This window comes from Sinohyriopsis cumingii, chromosome 2 (assembly GCF_028554795.1).
Source record: "Sinohyriopsis cumingii isolate HCF-2022 chromosome 2, ASM2855479v2, whole genome shotgun sequence".
Lineage (NCBI taxonomy): Eukaryota > Metazoa > Mollusca > Bivalvia > Unionida > Unionidae > Sinohyriopsis > Sinohyriopsis cumingii.
In genome coordinates this window covers 135765975-135780036 of record NC_142962.1, presented here as the reverse complement: position 1 = coordinate 135780036, position 14062 = coordinate 135765975, and the positions used below count along the sequence as shown (strand labels likewise).

The 14062-nt window shown below is 34.1% G+C and overlaps 1 protein-coding gene across 5 annotated transcripts in view; it reads right to left on the bottom strand.

The window, feature by feature from the left end:
* The window catches only part of LOC149805901 (uncharacterized), a 132155-nt gene that overhangs the window by 5895 nt on the left and 112198 nt on the right, over positions 1–14062 (bottom strand). For 4 of the 5 annotated variants that reach the window (XM_089950659.1, XM_089950658.1, XM_089950661.1 and 1 more), the window contains 4 exons: positions 13254–13353; positions 10764–10891; positions 6396–6461; positions 3330–3470 (listed from right to left, as the gene is read on the bottom strand). In XM_089950659.1, coding sequence (XP_089806785.1) covers positions 3339–3470; positions 6396–6461; positions 10764–10891; positions 13254–13353 — 426 coding nt within the window. In that variant the 3' untranslated portion in view covers positions 3330–3338. The remainder of the gene's footprint in view (positions 1–3329; positions 3471–6395; positions 6462–10763; positions 10892–13253; positions 13354–14062) is intronic. The other variant, XM_089950660.1, reaches the window with a different exon arrangement.

The following is a 14062-nucleotide window of genomic DNA, read 5'->3' as shown; positions in this document are numbered from 1 at the left end:
CTGCAACTAGGAGTCACTGTTTTGGAACCACAGTGTTTGGGCAAAGAGTAACTAGGCTTCCTCCCCCTGATTGTTTGTTTCTGAAGTCTGTCAAAGTAAGAAAGGATGGTTACTGTTTGTTCTTTTCTCCGATTAGAGACTGGAACTGATATCGCCAAAATATGGAAGAACAGGCAAGAAAAAAACTGAAGAGGTTTAGCTGATACAGCCTGTTTCCTGATTTCCTCAATGCAACCTGCAAACAGTAAGGTTAAGCCAAATGGCAAAGAGCAGTTGATGCAGTTGAAATAAGAAAGAGCATAAAAAGGAATCTCATCTCACAAAATCCAGATTGCATGAGGCTATCAGAAAGTCAACCATTCTATGTTGTGTTGTATTCACTACAAAATTTTCCACCATGTGGAAAGTGATTAAAGACACTAATTCAAGCAGATTTAATGTTGCAGCAATGTTTCAGATCAGCTTTAAAATAGCATGCCAATCGATTTGATAGAAAAGATGGATAACATATTTTCAGCTTGGACAAGGACATAACAGTAGTGAATAATGACATAATAAATGCCTGAGTGGGACCAATACCAGTGAAGCAAGAATGATGCTTGCAGTTGCCTTACCCAAATGAATGTGTTTGAATTGCTGGGGTTCCAAATCTTACTGAGAGAAAATTGCTGATTTTTGTTATTTTTAGGGGTGATCTCAGCATTGACTAAGTCCTAAATTATGTAGGCCTGATTTACTGCAGGGGGGTGGGGGAAGAGGCACTCAGAAGCAACAGGATGCAAAATATTTCTTTAAGTGCCTTGAAACTCCATTCATTCCATTGTAAGATCAGAGTGCAAAAGCAAGTACAGGTTGTCCCCCACCATCAATGAATTGATTATCCTAAATCTGAATGCCTTCCATATTAGGGTATGAAATCCCCAATGGGAGGGAAATCACATTATCCTTCCATGTGTGGTGTGATACCTGCCAACCAGATGAGCCATAAAAAAGTGGGACCCATCAAACCAATGGAGAATGGTACTCGGACAAAGAGGTATTGTGCTGGTGCAGTGGGTTAGACTGTTGGCATGGTATTTAGAGCAAGGACATCAGAAGGCAAGGTGCTTTGATCTGGAACAGCCAGATGGACAGCTGGGTGTCTGGACTGGATGGAGAGATCACCATAACCATCAATGACAGATAGGACTCTCATCTGATCAACAGTTTGACACTCTGAAATCATCTATTTCTGGTCACAGTTAACAGAGAATGTCCAGTGGACAGTCTGATCAGCAGCTGCAATGACAACAGACAGCAGATAGGAGTGTTTAGGATGGTAGAGGCCAGAAAGATTAGTAGTTAACCCAATGCACCCAGACTTATAGGTTCTAAAGCCCTGCATCATAGGTATATGGAATTCTTATGCCTAGTGGGTTGCCAAATGAAGGAAGTATCCTCTCCCATACTGTTAGATGTGTCCTGAATGAAGTCATAAGATAAAATCCCCAGATAACAGCACCTCACAAGTTGTCTCTTGGATCAAACATCTCATCTATAATTTACGCAATGAGTGCAAAGGGTTTGCCTTGTTGCATCTGCATTGTACCATTCTTCTGATCCCAGGTGTCTCAAAGTGATCATTGCAGTCAACAATGTAAAGGGAATCTTAACCCAGGGTGGAGGTGCCATTGCAAAATCCCCCATGATGATGGCAATGGACTCTTCAACCTCAAGATGCCAGTGTCAGATGACATTGATCATGATGTTTTTCCCCTCAGCTATTTACAAAGTACAACAGACCATGTCTCCTCAGTCCACAAGATGCAGACAGTACAAGCCTTTGAAAATGTGGACTTATTTGTTCCACTTTGATTTCATAATTTCACTTGAAATTACAGAGAAAAGCAACAAAATGCAAGTGAAAGACAAAAATGAGGTTCACATCACTTGAGAAGACATGTTGAAATATTTAAGATGCACAAAAGTCCACAACTAAAACCATCACAATGCAGCATGTGTGACTTACCACTGAAGACTAAATCCACCACACCCAAAAAAAGCAAATTTTCACAGATAAAACACAATAATGTTACCAGACACTGTGATAATACTGAATCAAATATCACCAAATTCAAAGATGGCCTATAAGATCAAAAAGATTATGAGATTAAATGATATGTTTGTGTCCAGCAAAAGCTTAAGCTGGAGAACATCAAGTTGATAGACAGCCACCTAGTGGTGGCAAAGGGAGGTAATTATACCAGAATCTTGAAAGATTTACTTCTCATAAGTACTACTTTAAGATATAAATTGCATATAGATGGGAAGAAAAAAATGATTATCTTTATGGGAGGGATGGATTTAGGAGTTAATTGAAGTTATTGCTGTTTTCAGGTAATCTATTTTTTAGAGAAAAACATGGATTAAGCTGACACTTGTCTTAAGAAACTATATTTTTCACTTCCCTGAGTTCTGTGAAAAACTGGGTCATGTGACTTAGTTTTTGTAAAGCATGTTGGAATACTAAAGCTGCATTCATAAATGAAACCATAGACTCTATGGAGTCTAGCAATCTCTAGCACACAGAGTGAAATATACTTGAATGAAAAAACAAAAACCTAAACAAACATAGAAATTAATAACTTGCATCCACAAGTAGAGTTTGATGGATGCAGTTCTAGAGTGACAGAGAATGAAGGAAAGACCCAAGATACAAACAGTTGTACATATAAATGTATAATAATAATAATAATAATAATAATAATAATAATAATAATAATAATGCTTTATTTATAGAGGGTGACTCATTAGTCAAGGACTATTCTCCCTTAAGGCCCTCTAAGGAGAGTATAACAATGCACATTATATGAAGATAGCAATAATTATTGTTTATTTTAACATGTTTAGTATTAAAATACTGTATAGTATATCCACCCACCAAACTCATTTGGTATGGGAATAAAATGCTTTTCTTTAGTGTATTGTTACTTTCAAGTTCCTTTTTTTTACAAAAAATTAATGTCTTTATGACCTACATTTCATAATTTTGACGCTCATGCTAAGTTTCTTCATTGACTTCATGACCATATGTGTTTATTTTTTTTACTTCCTTGTATAATACTATTATACCTACAATTATGAAACTTAGTGAAGAGATGCATTTTGATGAGCACTTCTCCCTGATTTCAATAGTTTGTCATAAAAACCCATTCTTGTATGTTTCACAAGCTTGGGTTCAATTTGCCACTGGTACATAATCCACAATATCTAATAATGTTAATTGTTGCAATTTACATCTAGGACCAGAATGAAGTGTTATTAGAAAAATCTGCTCATGTTTTACGTACCTGCTGGTGCTACACTACATCAGGGCAGATGCCAATATTGACACAGAAGACATTGGGGATGAAGATGGTGTTTACAATAAGGGGAATCAAATTCTCAGCCACATACATGCACATCTCTTTAATGGAGGGTTTTGGTGTAGTCTAAAATGCAGGGAACTAGTGTTAACTATAAATGTCAATGCAGTCTCAACATGTAAAATCAACCTCAATCAGACTGTTGCTTTAATGATTCCATACATGAAAAAAATTATTTTAAAAGTAACCTTCAGTTATCATTTTGTCATGGAAATAGATTGCATCATAATAATGTAACTGGACTGTGATATGATTTATCTCAGTGCAGCATATGCCAGGAATTACACAATACTGAAAGCCATATTTGCATAATTTTACATCAGATAGGCTTTAATAGATTATTTCTCAAGTACACAAACTTGCAGGTTGTCTGGGGAGAATAAAGATTGTTCTAACCCTCACTTTAGATTTAACCTCCTTACATAATTTTGGTTGACATCATGAACCATCCCTCCATCCCACTGCCAACCCTCATCCACACATCCCACCCAAATAAAGACCTATAGTGTACATTTACTATACTCCAAATTTACATCCCCAACATTTCTATTATCACAATTATGTTTTGGGATGAAAATCACACTTAGAGTGAATGCTGAGTTTTTCTTTTTAAGACAATGACTGTTATTAAAAAAAGTATTGCAATAGAAAATATATGCTGTTTTATCATGGCATTGGAAGTTTTGCTCACAATCTCATCAGCTACTGACTTCAATATAACACTTATCAAGAAGACTGTGAATGAGAAATCCTAAAGTTTGTCTTACTTGTCTTACTACGGAAGTAAATGATAACGATGTGCTCAGAATAACTTGTGCTAGGTATCATGATCTCTCAATATTTGTTCTTATAATGATGACTGCAGGCTATTAATGACTGCAGACCAATGATGACTGCAAACCAATGATGACTGCAGGTCATTAATGACTGCAGGCCAATTCTTCAGTGTTACTGCCTATCGAATGACCATTTCCACAATGACCAAGAATCAAGAGAAGCTGTACCCAAATTGAAGAATTGAACATTTGCAGAGATGATTAAGTTTACTTGTTAGCATAAAGTATTTTAATGATCAAAATATTTCATTTGTAAATGTTTGCACTTTTTAGTAACTTATTTTTCTTTTAAGGTGACAATGTAACAAAATTTGAATTAAAGATAGTGAACCATAACAATTTGGTTTGATACATGTTTTCGAGTTATATTAATCTGTGTCAGATCATCAATAAACCATGCTACTTCAAAGTCATGTGTGTGTGTGATTTGAATTTTTAATGTAGCTTTAACAATTTTTCCAGTCATATCGCTACAGTGTCTGCAGTGTGGCAGTTTATAGTGATATCTAGCACTAGAGAATCATGCCAGCAGACATGTAGCATGATGTCCCACCCAGTCACAGTATCCTGAAACCAGGCTGACTAGTCCTAACATTAACCTCTTAATGCTGAGCAGCAAGCGAGGCAGTTGTAAGTACCATTTTAAAAAGTCTTTGGTATGACTGCCGGAGTTCAAAAATGCATCATCCTGCATCCAAGGCAGATGCTCTAACCACTTGACCACTGAAGTGGTACAAAGACAAGTTTAGCACCACAGGTGTACTTATGTAATGATTCCCAGAAAGCTGATTCAAACTGATTAGTGATTTATAATGATTTAGAGAAAGCTTGGCTTGATATAGGTTATAATAATAATAATAATAATAATAATAATAATAATAATAAATACTTTATTTTATATGGGTGACTCATTATAACATACTAATCTTCCCTGGGGCCCTCAGGATGAACAAAATATGGGATAGTGGCCCATTAGGATTTTGAATAAGCCTGACTTGAGACTGGTTAGTTGTCCATTAGGATTATAAATAAGCCAGGCTTAAGATTGGTTATTAGTCCTTTATGATTTTAAAAAAGCCTGGGTGGAGATTGGTTACTGGTCTATTAGGATTTGAAATAAGCAACACTTAACTGACAGCTGTTGATAAATAATTGATGCTTTGTGATTCATCACTCGATGTCATAAACATGTAAATGATTTACCATGTGTTCTTGATTACACTAATACCTCGTGCATTCGCGTTTCTGGATTCGCGAATTCACGGATTCGCGAAATTTTCATTGGTACCCTCTACATACATGTTTTCTTTATTTTATTGAATTGTACCTTCTGTGACATATGAAGTTTACCTAGTTTACCTTCCTGACAATGACAAAGAAAATGTCAGTCATTAAGTTTACAGTCCCATTCGTTACTTGGTTTTACCTTACTGTGAGTGCAAAAGAAAACGGCAGCCAAAGAATTAGTATAGGGGTAATATTAGTATACACATACCGTACTGTAAATGCGCTAGTGTGGCAAATACCCATTAGGCGATACTGTAATCTACTTTTACGTCAACCATTTATTTTTCTTTTTAAGGGTAATGTATTAAGCTAACTTTTAAATGAAATTAAAGTGCTTTGGGAGCATGATTTGGGTCATATTTAGGGTTTAAACCCTAGAAATAAGCATTTATCAGCATTTTTAGTGACTCGTACCAAACATTCGCGATTCCTCCTGATCCGCGACTGGTTCTGGAACCTAACCTCGCGAATGTTTGAGGTATTACTGTATGGGTCAATTCCAAGTGCAAATTGCACAGACCCAGATCTGCTGTCAAATGATACACCAGCAGATCTGGATCAATGCAGTTTGTTTGGAGTAATCAGTACAACAAACAACACAGACCCTAATCTGCAGGCATATTCAATGATGTTAGATCATGTATTATGCTGTTTGCATTTGGACTTTACTATAACACAAGTGTAAATGTTAGCTCAAACTGAGTAATGCCACAAAGCATTGGAGTTACAATGATTGCTACTATTTTTGGATACCTACCGTGACACTGTTTTGTTTTTTATTGGGACATTTATTTAAACTTGTGTTGTCAAAACTCGGATGAGATTTATTTTTCCATTTATGTCTCCATATATTATTTGATATACTCACAGCAAGAGCGGTTTGATCTGGCAGCTTGTTACAGACATTTCTAATTATGAATCCTCGGATCTTCTCCTGAAAAAAAAATTAAGAAATTGGATTTCAGAATTAAGTTATAAGTATTGTCAACAAAACAATTCTATCAAATTGCTAAACTTTTCCAAAAATTCATCAAGAAAGTTAAAGTAACAAAACTTGGGTTCATTTTAGATACAAAAAAAGAGGTAACTTTCTAAACAAGACACTGATCAATAAATTATAAACATTTATAATGTACATGTACCTTATTTTCAAAATTGTCATAATTTTGTTGTGATTAAAAAATATAATTTGCAGTGTACAGCTTTTAGTCTTTGAGGCAGACTTACAGAAAAAAAAAATACAAGAAAATTAACAAACTTTAAAGTTTTATATGATACAACTAGTAAAATCATTAAAAGAAGGGCACTGCTTCTGTGTTAAGCCCATGATGAAATAAACAAACTTTAATAAAACCTTAACAAAAATGTTGATGAACCATATTTCTCCTAAAATAAAACCATTACTGATGAAATGCTCATTCCATGAATTGACAAAATTTGGGTCACTGCACAAAAGAAGTTTTACTGATAAGATACCCATCCAACTTTTCAAACAAGTTACATTAGTATTCAACACACACACACACACACACACACACACACACCAGTTTGTACCCATCTACCAATTTTAAAAATCTAAAGCATCAAAGATATAAAAAGTGTACAAAACTTAGTCATTTTATTCCTCAATTTATTCCTAACTTGTCACTAGCAGATCCCTATCAGTGTCAATTTGTTTACATTTTAAACCAAATGGCAGGTTTTTCTTTGCAAACAGCCAAAATCTGTGTGGGTGAGTCTATTTTGTCAAACAAGAAGAGGAATTTGTTCCTCATCTTTAATAAGTGCAGAATAATTCTGTAAATTCTGTCATTTTGGATATTACATCCCTCTGAACCCATGTACATAAAAGTTACTCTATTTGACCTTTATATTTTGTTAAATTTTCTTGTGAAATATTAAAACAGAACATTGTAAGTATCTGATGTAGATGACACAGTTAGGAATTTTTATGTTTAACTGAAAATGAACTTTACCAGGAGCTTAGAAGAGACACCAAGCAGAATCTTTTTGTACCCTGATTCCAATTTTTAAAAATTGCAAAAGACTGCATGAATTACTTTGCAAGACTGTAGGTGGAATATGATTCAGAATGAGTCAAATTCTGACTACAGTATGGCAGTATAAAGTTTTGGTCTTTTTGAGGCAGGCCTACAGAAAACACAAATATTTGAAAATAAACAACTCTACAGTTTTATGAGATACAACTAGTAAAACCTTACAGCAAGTTTTAGAACTTTCAGAGCTGATCATCAGCACAAGTCTGAAATATTATTTATCCCATAGCTGTAAAGACTTTGCATTACTTAATTGCACTGCTATATGACTGTGTTGAATATATTGCTATATGACTATGAACTACTTGACTTCATTGCTATAAAACTAAGTACTGCTTGATTACATTTCTATATTATTTTGCACTACTTTATTACATTTCTATATGACTGCACTACTTTACTACATTGCTATATGACTGCACTACTTTATTACATTGCTATATGACTGCACTACTTTACTACATTGCTATATGACTGCACTACTTTATTACATTGCTATATAACTGCACTACTTTACTACATTGCTATATCACTGCACTACTTTATTACATTGCTATATGACTCTGAACTACTTGACTACATTGCTATAAAACTATCTACTGCTTGATTACATTTCTATATTAATTTTTACTACTTTATTACATTGCTAGATGACTATGCATAGTAGGATAAACTGGACTCCCAAATCTTTGCTGATACTGATGGACAATTTGCATGGTCTGATGTCAACTGTTCATTAAAATGTGCAATTTCACTGCATGCAAATATTTCCCCAACACACACATATACAGTTAAAAAACTTACCAGTATTTTGTAACAGCTGTATCTAACACAAAATTAAAAATGGCCACAGGACATAGGGTTTGAGTTATTCCACATGGATTGACAAGTAGTCATACATAGGATTTGATTGGAAATATTCTGTATATATTGCGAATAAGTACTCTTCAATTGAAGTAACTCAAGAGACATGATAAATACCAGTAAGTGACAAAAAATGTACACCGATATGTTGCGGACAGGCTTGTCTGTAAACAGTTCCTCTTTCTATGAACAAGTGCTATGAGGCCCACAAATAGTCCAATGGTATCAACACAGATCTTGGGATCTGATTTATTCGACTAGACTACATATCACTTAATTACATTGCTTCAGACTTTGTATTCTTTAATTACATTGCCTCAGATTTTGTACTCATTGATTACATTGCTTTATAACTTTGTACTACTTGATTACACTCCTTTATGACTTTGAACTACTTGATTACACTGCTATATGACTTTGCACTTTTGATTACATTGCTAAATGACCTTTTACTTTTTGATTACACTTCTATATGACTTTGCAATTACAATTTATATTCCTATAGTACAAATACAATGAACGGGGTATAATTAATCTAAATTCTAATAACCTGAATGACTAAGTATAATATGACAGTTTCTAGAAAAATACATTTCAGTTACTGTTAAGTCACTGCTTTTCATGAAGAACAAATTTTCATGGATTTCATGCATGCTATAAACCAAATTATAAAGAACCAGCATAATATATAATAATAATAATAATGAGGACTTTGTATAGCTCCTACTCTTTAGAAGCTCTAGGTGCTTTACAACATTAGACAATACCTATAAGATAAAAAACATATAATAATATTATTACAAAAACAAACACCATGAAATTAGAAAAACATTAAAAAATAAAAAACATGCTGAGAATATTTCAGGTAGGAGACATTATTAGTTTGTTCTTGCAGTCAAACTAAGTGAGTTTTGAGAGCCCTTTTGAATGTGATCACTGTGTCTTTGTGTCTAAGTTCAGTGGGCAATTCATTCCACGTTGTTGGGCCCTGGTATGTAAAAGAATGCTGTCCATATGACTTTGTTTTCATAGTTGGAATAATGAGTATACGACTGTCAGAAGAGGAGCGTAAGTTTCTTGCTGGTATGTACACATGGGTGAGATCAGATAGGTATGTTGGACTAGAGTCCAACAGTGAAACGTAGCACAGAGAACAAATTTTGTGTTTGATTCTGGATGGAATGGATAGCCAGTGTAGGGTACAGAGCAGTGGGGAGGTGTGCTCTGATCGTGGTACTCTAAGTATGATCCAAGCTGCTGTGTTTTGAACTTTTTGAAGTTTCTGGAGTAGATATTGAGATGAACCAGACAGAATTGAGTTACAATAGTCCAGTCTTGAAAGTACTAATGGACACAAAAGTGTTTTTGTGGCATCAGCTGAAAGATATTTGCAAACTGAGCTGATGCGTCTCAGCTCAAGATATGCAGCTTTGCATATGTTCATGACATGTTGGTGCAATGTGAGAGTACTGTCCAGAGTAACACCTAGGTTTCGTACTGATTGTGTGAATTTAATGTTGGCATTGCTGATATTTATTGTTTGAGGTAAAGGATGTGAATGAGAAAGTCTTTGTGTTGTGATCAGAATGGCCTCAGTTTTATCATCATTCATCTGCAGCTTGTTACATGTCATCCATGATTTCACATCAGAAATGCACCTCTCTACACCTTGGATTGTAGCATCAACTTCAGTTGGGTGGCTAGATTTATATATTTGGGTGTCATTAGCGTACAATTGGTGAGACACTGGATGATGATCTATGACACTTGAGAGCGACTGAGTGTACAGAATGAAGAAAACAGGTCCAAGAACAGACCCCTGTGGAACACCACAACATAGATCAACTGGGCTGGACTGTATTCCATTTGCAGATACAATTTGTGTCTTGTTGACCAAGTAGGACTTGAACCACAGTAAGGCTGTATCATGAATGCCAAATACATGCTGGAGACAGTGAAATAATATATCATGGTCTATTGTGTCAAATGCTGCAGACAAATCAAAGAGGGTGAGGATTGTAATCTTTCCGCTATCCAATGCAGAGAGAATGTCATTAACTACTTTTAGAAGAGTAGTTTCAGTACTGTGGCAAGGGCAATATGCAGATTGTACATTGCCAGGAACCCCTTTCCACATACATGAATTTAAGTACTAATGTGCCAAACCATGAGAATTAGAAAAGAAATAAATATACAGAATTCTCTAAATCAATTCATTCATTAAAATTTCTTGCTCCTCTGAAAGGAAGGAGTTGGGTAGAAAACTACTCACATTATTTCACTGTTAATGGCATGTGATAAAAATTGCAACTTACATAGTTTTTGATGAGGTCACCATCAACAAACTCCATAACCTTTCTACACAGTTGACAGTCCCGTGGGGGAAGGGGTTCAAGGCTTTTGACAGCTGCTGAAAATGGATCTTCATTTGGCTTCTCAAGAGCTGAACAAAGAAATGGTATTATGATGTATGTACTATGATGTGACCTTTTAAAGGTATTTATGCTGATTAAATTTAAATATGGTTCAAAATGCAAAATTTCAAAGTCAAATTTCAAATGTTGGTGATGAATTTTCTTCAGATCTGTACCAATTTGCAATTTGTGTCATATTTTAAACTTTTAATTCGCACAAAAGTATTTAAATTCCATCTACATGAACATTGCATTCATTACAAATGAGATACAATTTAAATCCTGTTCAATTTTCTTTCTCCATATGGTACTCTCAGCTGTAAAGAAAACAATTTGGGAAATAATTCATATATACCATCTCAAATAACCAAATTAAATGTGTACTGTCTGTTTTATACTGTAACATTTTTTTTATTGATTTTGGTGTTAAGCAGCACATCAATATGGAAAAGGCTATATTGATTTTGGTGTTAATCAATATGGAAAAGGCTATATTGATTTTGGTGTTAATACGGAAAACATTATATTGATTTTGGTGTTAATATGGAAAAGGCTATATTAATTTTGGTGTTAATCAAAACAGAAAAGGCTATATTGATTTTGGTGTTAATCAATATGGATAAGGTTTTATTGATTTTGGTGTTAATATGGAAAAGGCTATATTGATTTTGGTGTTAAGCAGCACATCAATATGGAAAAGGCTATATTGATTTTGGTGTTAATCAATATGGAAAAGGCTATATTGATTTTGGTGTTAATACGGAAAACATTATATTGATTTTGGTGTTAATATGGAAAAGGCTATATTAATTTTGGTGTTAATCAAAACAGAAAAGGCTATATTGATTTTGGTGTTAATCAATATGGATAAGGTTTTATTGATTTTGGTGTTAATATGGAAAAGGCTATATTGATTTTGGTGTTAAGCAGCACATCAATATGGAAAAGGCTATATTGATTTTGGTGTTAATCAATATGGAAAAGGCTATATTGATTTTGGTGTTAAGCAGCACATCAATATGGAAAAGGCTATATTGATTTTGGTATTAATCAATACAGAAAAGGTTATATTGATTTTGGTGTTAAGCAGCATATCAATATGGAAAAGGCTATTTTTTTTTGGTGTTAATCAATATGAAAAAGGCTATATTGATTTTGATGTTAATTAATATGGAAAAGGCTATATTGATTTTGGTGTTAATACGGAAAAGGCTATATTAATTTTGATGTTAAGCAGCACATCAGTATGGAAAAGGCTATATTGATTTTGGTGTTAATTAATATGGAAAAGGCTACATTGATTTTGGTTTTAATACGGAAAAGGCTATATTAATTTTGATGTTAAGCAGCACATCAGTATGGAAAAGGCTATATTGATTTTAGTGTCAATCAATATGGAAAAGGCTATATAGTTATGAGGCAATGAGAGAAAAAGACTTTGACCAGAAACACAAAACAACCCACACTGATGTGGGAAGGGTTCGAACTTGCAGCTTTACATTTGTGATTTCAGGACACAAACCAATGAGCCACTGCACTTCTAGCATTCAAAAGGTTGGTTTACCAGCAGATGATATCTGAAGTTTGCATATCAAATCAAGCTACATGAGGTTTCTTGATTGCAAAGCATACCTTGAATTCATTTATATTTCATGGGTACCAGTTTTTGTTTTGTTAAAAATGACATTTTCATCAGTTGAAAGTGCAGTATTGGTATAGTGGTCCCTCAATGTAAAGCACCTCAGTATAACACTCTCCCTAATATAACACAGGTATAGTCATGGATCCCATTGAACTGGCTGAATTATTTTCTTCCTAAATGCAGCCCAATATATAATAACTTAATGTATATCACGAGTGTTTTATGAATCCTCTCAACAGTATTAAAATAAGATGCGACTCTATAATCTACCCCAGCATAAGGAAACCTCACCTATATCACAGTACACTTTGAGGGCAACCCTGAAGAGTATTATAGTAAGGGACTGGTGTTTAATGTACCCCATTATAACATGACCTCACCTTCATCAAAGTACACTTTGAGGGTTACCCTGAACAGTATTATAGTAAGGGACTGCTGTAGAATGCACCCCATTATAACATGACCTCACATTTATGATTGTATACTGTTATGATTTGCCTGAACAGCATTATAGTGTGGAATCAGTGTAAAATGTACCCCATTATAAAGCAACATCACTTATATCATGGCAAACTTACATGGCTCCCTTTAACAGCATTATTGTAAGGGACCACTGTATGGGGTGTCAGATCAGAGACAGCAGTGTTAGCCATTAGTACAAGTTATATACAGGGTACAATGGTATAAACTTGATCTATTTGTGTAGATGAAATAATGTCCTAGTACATAGTACATTAATACATAAATACCAGTAGAACTGTTGGTGCAAAGATGCATTGCAATGCAAACATTTTTGGGGCTGAATCCTTTGGCAAGTAGTAAAACTATCTCTGGAACAAGAAGATCGCACTGCAAAGAAGGAAAACAAAACAATAAAATAAATATTAGACTTGATAGAAACAAGAAAGCTTCAATTAAAATGTTTGTTTAAATTCGTCAATGAAGTCATTAGTTCCAGCAGGAAACATGTTGCAGTTTGATTGATATAATGGTCTAAATATGAAGCAATAGCAAACACACATACACAAGTGTTCTTAAAACCCTGTATATGATGGACATGACCAACAGTTCAAAGGTTTTGGCTGGCACATACTCAAAGCAACTGGACATTGGTCATAGCAAATACTAAAGGCAAAAATAAAACATAGACACAACAAACAAATAAAATAATAAAATGGTTATGTTTGTAAAACAGGTTTAATTCCTGTAGAAACAGCCATGTAAAGTTTTGCAAACATAACTGTTTTTCCTTTGAAAAAGACTCATTAAAGAGTTGAACGTGATCAGCCTTGTTAGATACTAATTTTGCACTGTTTGTTGTCAGTTTATTGCATATATATATATATATATATATATATATATATATATATATATATATATATATATATAGTATGTACACTGTATCAATGATATACCATGAGATGTATAAATTTTTCATTAAAAGGAAATGAGGCTTGCCAAGTTTCCTTTTAATGAAAAATTTATATGAGTGGTATATCACTGATACAACATACATACTATACATATATTTATTTATAACACATACAAATTTTCATTT